The sequence below is a fragment of the Morus notabilis genome, unplaced genomic scaffold (genome assembly GCF_000414095.1).
Source record: "Morus notabilis unplaced genomic scaffold, ASM41409v2 Scaffold2062, whole genome shotgun sequence".
NCBI lineage: Eukaryota > Viridiplantae > Streptophyta > Magnoliopsida > Rosales > Moraceae > Morus > Morus notabilis.
This window is the reverse complement of record NW_010364422.1, coordinates 127,457-141,312: the sequence shown is the minus strand read 5'-3', so window position 1 is coordinate 141,312 and position 13,856 is coordinate 127,457. Positions and strand designations below refer to the sequence as shown.

Genomic DNA, 13,856 nt, shown 5'->3' with positions numbered 1-13,856 from the left:
TTACATTGAGAGAATACAAATGGGACATTCCTCTATCCAAAAGCTGTCCTCACTCTTGGAATCAACAGACATGGCTAACCAAATTCAGAGACAATACATCTGCTTCAATTTGTCAGACCGTCCCAAACAGCTCTTCACAATCACTCAACAGCATAAATCCATTATCTAACCAATTTCAAACCTCCCTTGATTGATATCAGTTCTCTGCAGCAAGGTCAGAGACGTTGCCCAGAGCTCCAGACATATCCTTCGTCTCTTATCACAGTACTCTACCACAAAATAAGACCCCTCTACTGACATTAGGTGAGCCTCACTAAATAGGCACGCGGGATCCAATCTAGTGAAATTCACTTTTTTTGTGAGTGATGAAGATTCATCTCTATATTTCACAAAATAATCATTTATAAGTGTTGCATCGGCGGTCATTTTGAGCCGAACAGCACCAATGGTATTCCAACAATCCCGTTGTACTATGAACAACCTTTGAGCTTACCTCCTTAGCGAAAAGAAATTTGAGCGTACCTACAAAAGAGCCGCTGCGTTCTTCACAATATAACCGGAAGAATGTGTCTGCTTACCATGAGCCTAGGCATTGCGTTCAAACCACATATACCATTACCAGGCCAAAAATGGCTAGCTTTAATGAATTAATATGTAAGTGAATACATGATTAAATAGATGACAAATTATCCCATTCTTATAAAATTTATACCACAATTTAAACCTCTTTACTACAGTATTCTCTCAAAAAATTTGAATTTCTAAGCAAACCTATGAACCAAACAAGCAAAAAATTTTCCTATACGAGTCAATTCGACAAATGGTCATTAATCCTTAAAGTGTACATGCAATCTCACTTTAGTCTCTGACTTTTAAAATGTCTAATAGTTGGTCCCTAAAATTTTATTCCGTTTCAATTCAATCCTTCCGTTAACTGAGGTTAAATATTGGATGGAATTGATGTAAATTAAGAACTAAAATTGAAAATAGTTAAAATTTAAATACTATATGGGGAAATTAACTTTTATTTTTATATTATTTTAGTCAACTTTAGATGTTTTCAATTTTGGTCCTTAATTTTCATAGATTCCGTTCAGTATTTAACACTTAACTAACAAAAGGAATGTAACTGAAATAAAATAAAGCCTCAGAGACCTAACTGAACGTATTAAAAAATCAGAGATTAAAGATAAAAAGTATTTGTAAGATTAACCCTCCTATATTTTTTACTTAATTTCTTCGTATACGAAGAAAAGGATCCCTATTTCCTTAATTGCATGGGATTACCTATCACAAATCCAACTCCCTCACCTTGGTAAATTTGTTACCAGGAAATATACGTATCCGACATCATCTATAGCATGAACCGCTTGTTATGAGCATGAAGATATACCACTTGTTATGACCACGACCCCGTTCGTTTATTCAAGTTTTTGAGTTAGAAAGTAATATCACGTGAGAGATAATATTGTAGCAAAAAAAAAAAAAAAAGTTGAACACTTGAATTAAAAAGTGATTTCATGTGAGAGATAACACTGTAGCAAAAAAAAAGTTAAATTTAAATTTTTGTGAGAAAAACACTGTAACAAAAATTTAAGTTGTAATTCGAACTAGCGAAATGAACGGGACTGAAGATTGAACATGATATAGAAACAAGCCATGTAAACTAAATAGAAGAAACAAAACCCAAAAACTAAATTGTGATTTTTCTTGGTGATACAAGGTACACAATAAAAAGATGCTACAACGAAAATGGAAAACGAAAGCAATATCAGTAACTGAAAATCTCTTAACTTACAATCCACTTTTTTACGTACGGACCACCAACAGCATGTGGTGCCACATTCCCTTCTTTTCTCTCACTATGTTAGCACATGATATTATATCAAAATGGCAGCCGCGCAGCACCATGGTGGGATTGATATTAATTTTGGTTAAGAAACAGGAAAAAAATTTGTCCTCACAATGTACAAATATATATATATATATATATATATTTCCTCTTTAGTAATATCTATTCTACAAAGGTACACCATCCAATGAAGACATTGGATCATCAAATGAGGTCCATTCAGAATGCTAGAGGAAGAGAATAGTGAGAAAGAATACTCACCAATGAAACGGGTTTCCTCCAATGCCTACCACCAAATACCTTTCTTTTGGCAATTGTGGCCTCCATAATTAAGCTAAACCTAGCAAGAACCTGAACACATCACTCAATGAAACAATCCCTTCTACACGCTTGCTCCCAGCCTCTACAATCACAAGCCTCCTAACCCCTGCAAAGCAAGAATGCAATTAATTGAGAATCGTGACTTGTGAGCTACGTCTGAGTTAAACTTGAAGATGGAAGTCTTCTTTTGTTTCTCTACAGTGAAGACTAAGCTCCTTCGCTTATTATCCTAGGTCAGAACAACTTGAATGGAGTTTCTCTCGCTTTTGGCATAGCTAGAGGCCCACACTAGAGTACTAGGATGCCGTCCAAGTTCCAAGGACAAGAAGTCAAATGATGCGAAAACATAAAACAGAAAATGTAGATGATATTTTGAATATACTGGGATTTGATAACCGTTCCATCACTTTATGCAGAGGATCAGATGGCAAGCACATCTGACATCTCTGTCCATTGAAAACTCCATATGGAGAATTCGCATCTTGTCCCAGTTGCAATGCCTGTAAAGGTTGATAAAATAGCAAGTACTTAGAAAACGGAAGGCAGATCATCATCAAACAAAACTTAATACTGTTATTCAAAAGAACTCAAATTTCCAGCAAAAAATAAAATAAAATAAAATAAAATAAAATAAATCAAGTTAAAACTGAACATAAAAAACTTGTGAATCAAGTCCTCCAGATAACAAAATGCATCCCTATCCTACCAAAGCATGGCTAACAAGCACACTGCCAATGTGCAAACATCACGACTAAAAATGAAGGGGGATACACTTAGGCAAGCAACATTTTAGCCATTACCTCATGGATACTCATTTCGTCTAGGCTAATCCGTGCATAAGCCTTATCTTTTGCCAAATCAGTGATATCACTGCGAAGGACATAAAGGTACATAAATAACTTGGCTCCAGCAGTATAATAGTATCAAGGAGGAGGCAAGGTAAGAGTGGATGGAATGCATTACCTTCGCGAATAAATATCAAGCAATGAATCATTATCATCCACTATGGGCACCGAACTAACTTCAGCTACAAGAGAGATGCAGCATAAGATAAGCAGAAGCCGGAAATTTGATACAGGTGAAATGAGCTGGTAAAGTTTTAGTCCTCTCTAAGTCTGTTGTAAGGTTAAAGATGCCAAAGGACCAAGGGCCCAACAACTTCCAATAATGTAAAAAAAGGAAACACCATGTCTCTCCACAATTTCTCCATCTCACCGGATCAATTAAAAAGCTAACGCCAAAACAAAGCACCAAAGAAAGAAAACCGTGCAATGTGTGTAGTCAAAGAAAACCATGCAATGTGTGTAGTCTGGTGGACACATGTCTAATGCGGAAAAAAAAAAGTGAGAAAATTATTATGGAAAAAGAGCTAGTTGGCTAAACTTCTAAAGAATCACAACTTAAAACCTAAATAACATAGGGAATAAAAGAATATCACCTTGAACCAACAAAGATAGGGCAGCACTCAAAGAGGTATTGGGTCTCAACATGGCAAGTGGGCGTCGACTAGACTCCCCAATTTTTGGAACCCACGTACCCAAAGGAATTGCACAAATTGGTTGTTGAAGAATGGGCAAGGAGCTAGAAGAATGTCGAAAATGCCTACATATACCTGAAAATTTGGCCATGTATTAATACAAAGTCAAATACTTTAAACTAGAAAACAAGTAATCTGCTTACATTTTAGTATTCCGGACAAGGAAGCAAGATGTAGTAGCTGAGACTGAAAATATGAACCATCCCGTGAAGAAGAATGGATAATGGGAATTGTAGACACCTTGTTTTGAAATATCTTCAAAGCAACATCTTTGAGAGAGTCACATGGCCCAGACTGCAAGTTATTTACTAGATATTTGTACTCAGCAAATCCAAGTATTCCCATTAATTTACAAGGCATGGATAGGAATAAAAGAAGCTGTTTAGTTTGCTTCACTTGAGCTAGAACCCCTAAAACATTTCAAACGTGATATACTAATATGGTAGTTATACTAACGTAATGTAGAAACTAGACTTAGTTCACTATGCAATCCATGCAACCACTGGAGGTTTCAACTTACATGGATAAGATGCCGAGGATAAGGTCTTCCACTGTCATCCATTTGTCCGTTAAGATGTAATTTTACCTCTTTCCAAGCTGCTATAGTATGAGTCTCGAGCTCTTCCTCCGTCAAATTTGATCCATGATTCCCAAGCTAGAAAGGATCATACATCTTAGTTGAGTAAAAAGACAAACTGGCATACATGCATTCGTTGTGTAAGTTTGAAATGAAAGAAAAAGAAAGGAAAGAGGAAGACACAATAAAGTATCAACATAAACGTCCAAGCGCCCAAGAGGGCCAAGACTCGCAAAAGCAAAATGCAGGATGATCAACCAATTATCAATCATCAGCCAGTTATCAATTACCATGTTGCATCATAAGAAGAGCTAGCCTATGGCTCTAAACTGGTTCATAAACATGAACTGAGCCATGAACGTGCAATTGGTGCAACAAAAGGGTAAGGAATCGGAAATTAAGATTCTTAATCTCACAAGCATGAATTATCTTTAAAGCAGCTTCTCTGACTATTGTTTTTCCAAGAAAAATTGGAAATCTATTTGGCTAAGATAAAGAATCTGTCTTCCTCAATAAATTGGCTCCAGAAGAGATGACAAGGAAAGAACTTTTCCCACCAAATAAAAAAGGAAAAAAAAAAGAGAGGCAAATGGGTAGAAGATTGAACATGTTAAGTTCATGGACCATAGAAAAAAACTACGCATCCCAATTACAGTAGTCTCAAGTTCTCAACCTAAAAACTACGCATACTCTCAAGTTCTCAACCTAAAAACTACGCATACGATGGAGCATGTTAAGTTCAATCTTTTCGTAGCCATTTAATCATAATCTGCACTTCATGCTTTCTTAATTTTGATGTATGTGAAGGTTTGACTTTAAAATTATGACAGCATAGATTAGCACTTAAAAGAAATAAGAAAGCAGTTCCACTGAACAAACCTCTCTTAGAATGAGGACAAAGTCCAAAGCAGTGAGAACTCCAACACACTGGCTCTTGTAAGAATTCCAGAGAGGAGCCACAGGAATGCCCTGAAAGTAACTTGCGTTAGCAAGAATACACTGAGGAAGAGAAAAAGAAAATATAAGTTCGACTCTCCCCCTCCCTCTCTGACTCATTGACCCTATCTATTAAGACTTTGTACATAGAAGAGATCTACCTGCTCATATAGGATATGGAATGCTTGCTTTACTGGCATATTAATATCAAAGGCAATGACCTGCAATGTTCACAGAACTATGAGCTTAAGCACATTACTGCTGAAACTCAATTCAATAAACTTATAAATAAATAGTTGATGAGGATTGAGCATTCAAACCTTGCCTGACTCAGGAAGCAACTCGTAAGCCGTATGTGTGGACAAAAATGCAGATATACGATGCCGAGAGATCTCTATATCAGACTCCGATGCCTGTGGAATTGCTTCCTGCAAAAGCAAAACATCACCAGGCAAGATACCTTGTTTGTGATGCAAGATAACATCTAGCAAGTACTAAGTTGAAGTATGTTGAATTAGGAGATATTTGGTTTCAATAGAACCAGATTTTAGGGGATATGCGCCGTAAATATAGATAGTCAATAACTAAAAATTAGGAAATTTTGTTAGTGTACAGCCTGTAGCTTCCTATTTTAGCTCCTTGTATTTTCTATTTAACTAAAGCACTGTAAATCATTCTTTTCACGGCAATATACAGTCTCTTTTTCCATACCTTCTGCTCCCCTATTTGGTATCAGAACGGGAGATCCTGAGTTCAAACCCCTGTAATTGCACTCTTTATTCCCCATTTAAATTGTCGTCACGTGTTGCTTTAAATATATTTCGGGCTTATTATCAAATGGTCACGTGTTGAGCTTTCCAATTAATTTACCTACACCATTGCCCATTGTCCAGTCCACATGTGAGGGGGAATGCTAAAGTATAAAACTATTGTTGGCCCACCTCCTAATAGCTTAAGCTTTTGGGATGGATTGGTAAACTAACATGGTATCAAAGCATTTATTAATTCTTCTGAAGCAAAAAAACAAAAAAAACGAAAAAACAAAAAACACAAAACACCCTAGCCGTCCTTTCTTTCAAACAACCCTAGTCACCATGTCTAATGTTGTATATGAGTCCCCCAACTCCTCTGTTAGCCAGACCAAAGCCTTTGAGTCCCAAGTCCAAAACTCTGAGACACACTCTGTCCAAATTACCACAATTCGGCTAAAAGGTGAGAACTTCCTTCGCTGGGCCCAATCCATGCAGATGTACATCCAAGGTAGAAGCAAAATCGGCTATCTGAAGGGAGAAAAGAAGGAACAGAAACTTGAACATCCTTCTTAATCGACCTGGGATGCAGAGAATTCGATGGTGATGACCTGGTTGGTTAATTCTATGGAAGAAGACATCAATTCTAATTATATATTGATAAGCCTCCCGTGCGTTAGGGGCTAAGTCAGCAAGTAGTTAGTAGTCAGTTAGGCTTTGGGAGTGATGAGGGATTAAGGGATAAATATGACAGAGGTAGAATAAGGGAGGATTATTCAGTTTGTGAAACTTCTACAAGAAGATAGTTTAGGAGAGCAAGGGATCTCTCGAATATCCTCATACCCTTTTTTGCATTCAATTTCCGCCATTGATAGTAATTAAAGCTTACTGTTAGCAATTTCCTTCCGGTTTGTCATCTCTATTGCTTATTTGGTCTGGAGTTTATCATTTGGTATCAGAGCACGATCTGGGAATGACGAGACGTACCAACGATCACGAGAAGGAGAAGACGGAGGGGACTAGAGAAGAATTCCAGAAAGAATTGGAAGGAATCCGAGAGGATTTGAAGAAAATACCTAGGCTTGAGCAAGGAATGGAGATGTTGCTCGAGAGACTGGATGTATTGATGAGGCAGCGGGAATCGGCCAATCTGGAGCCACCGTGGGCCGCAGAAGGAACGGCAGCACCTCCGCCGGCGCCGAGAGATGATTTGCAACGAGAAGGAGGAGTTTGTGCGGAATTCCGAACTCGTCGGGTGGAAATGCCAGTTTTGAAGGTTAAAAAGACTCCTTAAAGATTTGAAGGTTATTGTTTCTCCTCCCATGAGAGTCTACTGTGACAACAAGGCTGCCATTTCAATTGCTTATAATCCAGTCCTTCACGAAAAAACCAAACATGTGGAAGTTGACAAACACTTTATCAAAGAGAAGCTTGACTATGGTATTGCATTCCCTATGTCTCTACTACTGAACAAGCTGCAGACATCCTTACCAAAGGACTACACAAGAGACAGTTTGAAGTTTTAAGGAGCAAGCTAGCCATGGAAGACATTTACAAGCCAGCTTGAGGGGGAGTGTTGAATTAGGAGATATTTGGTTTCAATAGAACCATATTTTAGGGGATATTAGGCGTGTAAATATAGATAGTCAGTAACTAAAAATTAGGAAATTTTGTTAGTGTACAGCCTGTAGTTTCCTATTTTAGCTCCTTGTATTTTCTATTTAACTAAAGAACTGTAAATCATTCTTTTCACGGAAATATATAGTCTCTTTTTCCATACCTTCTGCTCGCCTATTTAAGTATAAACTCTATTGTAAAATCTCATAGGAATTTCCAATTTACATTGAAGACAGTTCAGCAGCAAATTAACAGTAACCCTGTTTGCAAATCACCATTTTGCCATTCTATCCTTATCCAAAAGTTGCCAGACCTAATGATCTGAATTAAACAAACTGTTAATAACAAAAATGTCTTGTTACATTATAGGGAATGTGTGGATAAAACTTCATCTATAGTGGTGCCCTATGGTGCAATTCAACTGCAATAAGATACAATTTAGAACAAATTAAGCAATAATCACCTTTCTAGCACTTACTCAAGCCTCTCAAAAACTTAATCTTTACTAGCATTCCACACCTTAAAAGCTCTTATGTGCTCTCCAATCACACGCACCAAATAAAAGGCTTGGTGATGCCCTAAGAATATCTTTATTACTCTTCCTAACAAATTTGTAATTCTATCCCAATTCCAAACTCTTCCCAACTGATCCATGCATAAACAAAGTGCTAATGCTTCTTTAAGCAAAAACTAAAATGGCACTCTTTGCACCAACTCAAACTTATTAGAAAACATTAACTCAGCATCATCTGGGAGCTTGGCAATTGTTAGGCTTCTCATTCTCCTTATTAGGAGTAGTTGAGTCGTTCTGGGATATGTTCTGACATAGATGCCACAACAACAAAAACCAGCAAGGAAATAAACCAGTTTAAAGAGGCAAAAAATCTTACCATGGGCATATAGACATCATTATCCACATCCATGTTGGCTCTATCAGGTGCTTCAGGAGGGAAAACGTTAGGAACCATGTCTGGCTCTCCAGACAAAAAGATAGTGTTCACAACGCCATAATTCCCACTTACAAATTGCTGTTGCTCATCGTGCCGCCACTCTCCATCGACGTAAAATTTATACTGCATTACATGGACGGAACACATCTTAAAACCAAACAAAATTACGTCTACAATCAAATTTCCCAATACACAAACATAGCAAGTGGTCAAAGCTGCCATGGAAAACTATTATGGAGATTACGTTTTTCTAAAATGATCCAAGTTTAAACAGTTGTCAATCATAGGCATTCCTTAACCTGATGATATCCCGGAGACAGGTTCCAAACAACCTGAAACACAGTTGGGCATCCCTCAACTGGAGACATGGGAATATGTTCTGACCATCTGTGCACACAAAAATGGATCTAAAGCCACATCACAAATCTACTATAAATCAATCAAATAAATACTGAGCTTTGACCAGAAAGTGGCAAGAATTACTCCTAAACACACACACAAAAAAAGTTCAAATTAGTGACATTTGATTCATAAACTTATCAATTAAGTCCAAAGTTCATGTTTATCACCTTGTAAAGGAACCACTGAGGAACACCCTCCTTCCACCATAAGGCCAAACAAATCTCGTCGGAATCAAAATCGATCCAGCATGTCCGCCACTGCTCTCATGTCCTGATTCCGCACCAGAACCACCAAACATCTCCCACCAAATTGTTATCTCCGAAACCGCGAAATCGATTCTCAAAACGCAAAATTCGAAACTCTAGCTCTATCCACACTTGAAGAGCACGAATTTCTTTACAGGGATCCTCCACAGCTGAGCAGAGGACCCCCTTAAAGCTTCCACATGCAAAGCCAACCAAAATTCCCACTTTCTGGTCCCAAATCGCCACAAAGTCCAAATTCAGTGCTCGGAATCCAAAAAAAAAAGTCGAAAATCCGAACGAAAATCGAAAAGATGAAGCGGGAAACGTCGCCGGATTCAGCTCCGATCCGGCGGAAGTAGGAGGTCGGGAATCGGGAATTTGATGAAGATGAAAAGGAAATGGCGAGAGTGGGTTTGTGGCGTAATTAAGGGGGAATTTTGGGGTAAAAATGAAAAGCTTGAGAAAGGGGAAAAAGAAAGTGATAAAGGTAACTAATAAGGTGTGCGTGGCATTGTTGGATCTTCAAAAGCGTTTCGGCGTTTGGCTTTGGCCTCTCCTCTCACCATTATCATCATCACTCTCTCACTCAATCACGATGAACGAAGAATCTCATCAACGCACACCCGCTTTTATTTTGCTAATTCGAATTTAAAATTTAAATTAAGATGTGATTTTATGTGAGAATTTTTTACTATAATAAAAAAATTAAATATGATTGAGAATTTTTTATTGTAACAAAACTCAAATTCTAAACTCAAATCAGCAAAACGAAAGAGGCGAAAATACCAACTGCTTATAAAAAAAAATACCAACTCTTTAAAAAAAAAAAAAAAACAAAGGGAATAATTATTATTAGGCAATTGGGATTCACCCTAATGTGCATCACTTATATAATAATGGTCCATTGAGGTGGGTCTTACTCTATCCAACGTCTACTATTTTTTGTGAGCGCGTAGTTTCATTTAGAAGTATTAAAAAAATGAATAAATTCATGAAAAGTCTCAATTTTTTTCTCCCTTTAAAAATTAGTGTATGTAGTTAAATTTATCTCATAAATAATCTTTCAACTGAAAAAATATCTTATAAATAGTCTCTATGTTAAAATTTTAGATGGAAACTATTAAATTGAATGGTGGTTATGAGTTTTAAGTTATTTTATTTTACACTTTTGTCTAAATGTTTTTTTACTTCTAAAATTTGTTATTAATATTTTTCTCTACAATTAATCTCTAAATTGTTACTTTTGTCGTTTGAATCAAATTTTATCCTAATGAAGTTACGTTTTTAAACGGATGCAACACCTCTTACACAGCTAAGACAATTATTCTGAAAATTATTATTATTATTTCAATTGTACAAGCATTATATAGTATATATATACTCTTATCTCTTTTCTCATGCACTTGTATTAGTGTGCGTAATTGCAATTGATGGTTTTTCCTTTTGTTTTGGAACTTCTTCTACTCCATGTATTGTGCATTATGGTCTTCTTCTTCTTCTTCTTCTTCTTCATTTTTTTTTTTTTTTGGTAAATGCATTATGGTCAAATTAAAATATGACCGCTTATTAATTATATCAAGTATTAAGATAGAATAATTTACTAATAAAGAGAGCGGCATTCTTTTGTAGTGCATTTTTTTTTTTTCAATTGAAAAGAATAAAGTGGAGGTCGAAATATTCATAAATTTAGAAAAAAAAAAAAACAATGATAATAGTCCCTCACAATAATTCCAATGTTAAGAAGAAAGAGTTTAAATTCTATCTACTTAATGAAAAATAGTTTAGCTATTTCATAACATAAATAATTAAATAAATAAATAAAGGCAAAAAAAAAGAAATAACCCAAAAATAACCAAAAAAAATCATAACTACCCTTTAATATACAGTTTTCATTTAAAAATTTAACTGATGGACTATTTATGAGGGACTTTTTCAATTTAAGGACTATTTATGAAATAAATTTAATTATAGCGACTAATTCTAGAGAGAGAAAAAGAATTGAGGGACCTGTTATGAATTTATTCTAAAAAATGAATAGAAGTGCTATTATTATTATTATTATTATCTTCAGAAAATTTTGATTTTTTTTTGTGGCTTGTTTTAGGAAGATGTACTTGTGGGAGGTTAATGAGGTGAATTGTTTATAATGGGCACAGGGTTGTGTTCAATGTGTGTTTTCACGATCATTTTTTTTTCCCTCATGAGTCACTATCTTATCTAATCATATTAGAACTAAGGTAGTGTACGAATTAAAAGAAAATTTATGTGTATATTAGATTGTTTTATTGTCTTGTTTATGTGTATATTAGATTGTTTTATTGTCTTGTTTATGTGTATATTAGATTGTTTTATTGTCTTGTAATGTATGATTGTAAGCGAGGTATCATGTACTAATTATTAGAACTTAGGTGATGTTTGGTAGATGGATTCGTTCCCTGATTCGAATAATGGTTCGTGATTTGTTACAGTATTTTCTCTCATAAAAAATACACGTAAATTAAAAATGGTTCTAATCACATGGTTATAATACATGAACAAAACGCACCCTTAGTGTTTAAATTAGAAGAAACTCACGTATATAAGGCCCCGTTCATTTCGCTTATTCGAGTTTAGAATTTGAGTTTTGCTACAGTAAAAAGTTCTCAGAAATAGTCACATCTAATTTTTTTACTACAGTTAATAATTTTCACATAAAATCACATTTTAACTCAAATTAACAAACCAAACGGGCCCTAAGAAAACGGGATGGTTCAAGTGAAAGAAGAAAACAACAAACATGGAGGGTAAAAGATCAGTGGATGTGAGCCGCGAGATTATAGGCAGGATTTGATTGATGGAATGGAATTTGACGGGGCGGTAGTGAAGCGACGTGGGGGTGGGCTAGGCCCGTTAGGCTCATGGGAATCACAACACGTTGGCGCAAGTGGGCCCTGACGGGCCGTGATTTCCGATCTGTCTCCGCCACTATGGGAAGTTGTAGGGACAGAAAGATGCGCACGAGTTAAGCTGCTTCTTTTTTTCTCCTGTTGGACGACTACTTAAGTGTATTTTGTTGAGTTGTGCAATTTAGTTACACCTTGACCATTAATATTGTCTTATTGAGAAGAATTCGTGGATTTATTTTCGCCTTTATTAAGGGTGATTTGGAAATTTCATACATGTAAATTTTGTTTTTTTTATAAAAGGAGATGTTGATATTTAGTTATTATAAGAGGTGTTAGATGATGTAATCACATATTAAGATGAACCTTCATAAGAAGAAAAATAGAAAAAATCATGAAAAATAGAATATTTATCAAATAATGGTGTCGCTTATTGCATTAATTCTTAAAAATTATATATTAATTTTAGAATGTGAAACAAAAATAAAAATGTTAATTTTTTACTCATCATGGCCCATGGACGAACGATTGTGCGAGCTAGGTGCTTTTTGGCAGCATTTTCTTTTTTCATAATTCAAGGTCATTTTATGCAGGCATGTTCAGAAAAATGTAAGGATTGCGTCTGTGAAATTTCATAACCTTTTGACGTCGACCCTCGGAACCCCCGAACCCCCGGAACGCCTGGAACCCCCCCGCTGGACCCCCGGGCCCCTGGGACTCCCTCGGGACCCCCGGGACACCACAAGGACCCACGGGGTCCTCGGGACCCACGGGACACCCCCGAGACCCCTGGGATCCCCGGTACCCCCAGGAACCCCGGGACACCCCCAGGACCCCAGGGACCCTCGGGACACCTCCGGGATACCCCTGGGACCCCCCGGGACCCGCGAGATTCCCGGGACACCCCCAGGATCCCCGGGACACTCCCGGGGGCCCCTGGGATATCCCCGGGAACCCCGGGACACCCCAGTACACCTGGGACCCCTGGGACCCTTGGGACCACCAGGACTCCGCCGGAACACCTCTAGGACCCCCGGGACATCCCCAGGACCCCTGGGACCCCCGGGACTCCGGGACAGCCCCGGGACAGGTCTGTCCCGGGGGTGTTTCGGGGGTGTCCTGGGGGTGCCCATTTTTTGCAAGCATGCCTAAAAAAATGTAAGGATCGTGTCAGCAAAATTTCAAATCTTTTTGACATCATTTTTATTTTGTTTTATTGTTCAAAGATGAAAAATAAAGAAAATCATAAAAAATAGAACATTCATCAAACAATGGTGTCGTTTGTTGCATTTATTCCTAAAAATCGTATATTAATTTTGGAATACAAAAGATAAATAAAAGTATAAATTTTTTACCCATCCTGGCCCTTAGGAGCCCCACTACGCGGGTCAGGGGCTTTTTGACCGCGTTTTACTTTTTTTCTATTTTTTGTGGCCATTTCTTGCAAGCAAGCCCAAAAAAATTTATGGATCGTATCTGCATAATTTCATAATTTTTTGTTGTTGCTTTTATTTTATTTTATTTTTCAAATATGAAAAATAAAGAAAATCATGAAAAACAGAATATTCATCAAAAAAGGTGCCGTTTGTTGCATTAATTCCTAAAAATCGTACATTAATTTTAGAATGTAAAACATAAATAAAAATGTATATTTTTGACATGTCCCGGCCCCTGGGCACCCCACTACGTGGGCCGGGGGCTTTTTGACAGCGTTTTACTTTTTTTATCATTTTTTGGGGCTATTTTTCTATGGGCATTCCCCGGGGATGCCCCATCGGCGCCTCAAGG

At 37.0% G+C, this 13,856-nt stretch overlaps 1 protein-coding gene across 4 annotated transcripts; it reads right to left on the bottom strand.

The window, feature by feature from the left end:
• Positions 1–1,692: 1,692 nt before the first annotated feature.
• On the bottom strand, positions 1,693–9,764 carry LOC21390098 (sucrose nonfermenting 4-like protein). 4 transcript variants are annotated; one of them, XM_024171144.1, is made up of 13 exons: positions 9,109–9,764; positions 8,839–8,926; positions 8,480–8,662; positions 5,544–5,651; positions 5,385–5,444; positions 5,167–5,256; positions 4,231–4,365; positions 3,854–4,004; positions 3,612–3,785; positions 3,137–3,200; positions 2,974–3,043; positions 2,556–2,673; positions 1,693–2,279 (listed from the first exon to the last, which is right to left on the bottom strand). In XM_024171144.1, exons 1-13 carry the CDS (start codon positions 9,237–9,239, stop codon positions 2,182–2,184), a joined length of 1,470 nt encoding a protein of 489 aa, XP_024026912.1. In that variant the 5' UTR covers positions 9,240–9,764; the 3' UTR covers positions 1,693–2,181. The 4 variants fall into 4 exon arrangements, with proteins under 4 accessions (XP_024026912.1, XP_024026913.1, XP_024026915.1 ...); XM_024171145.1 differs by having other exon boundaries at positions 3,137–3,194; XM_024171146.1 differs by having other exon boundaries at positions 2,213–2,279; positions 2,570–2,673.
• Between the last annotated feature and the right edge of the window lie 4,092 nt (positions 9,765–13,856).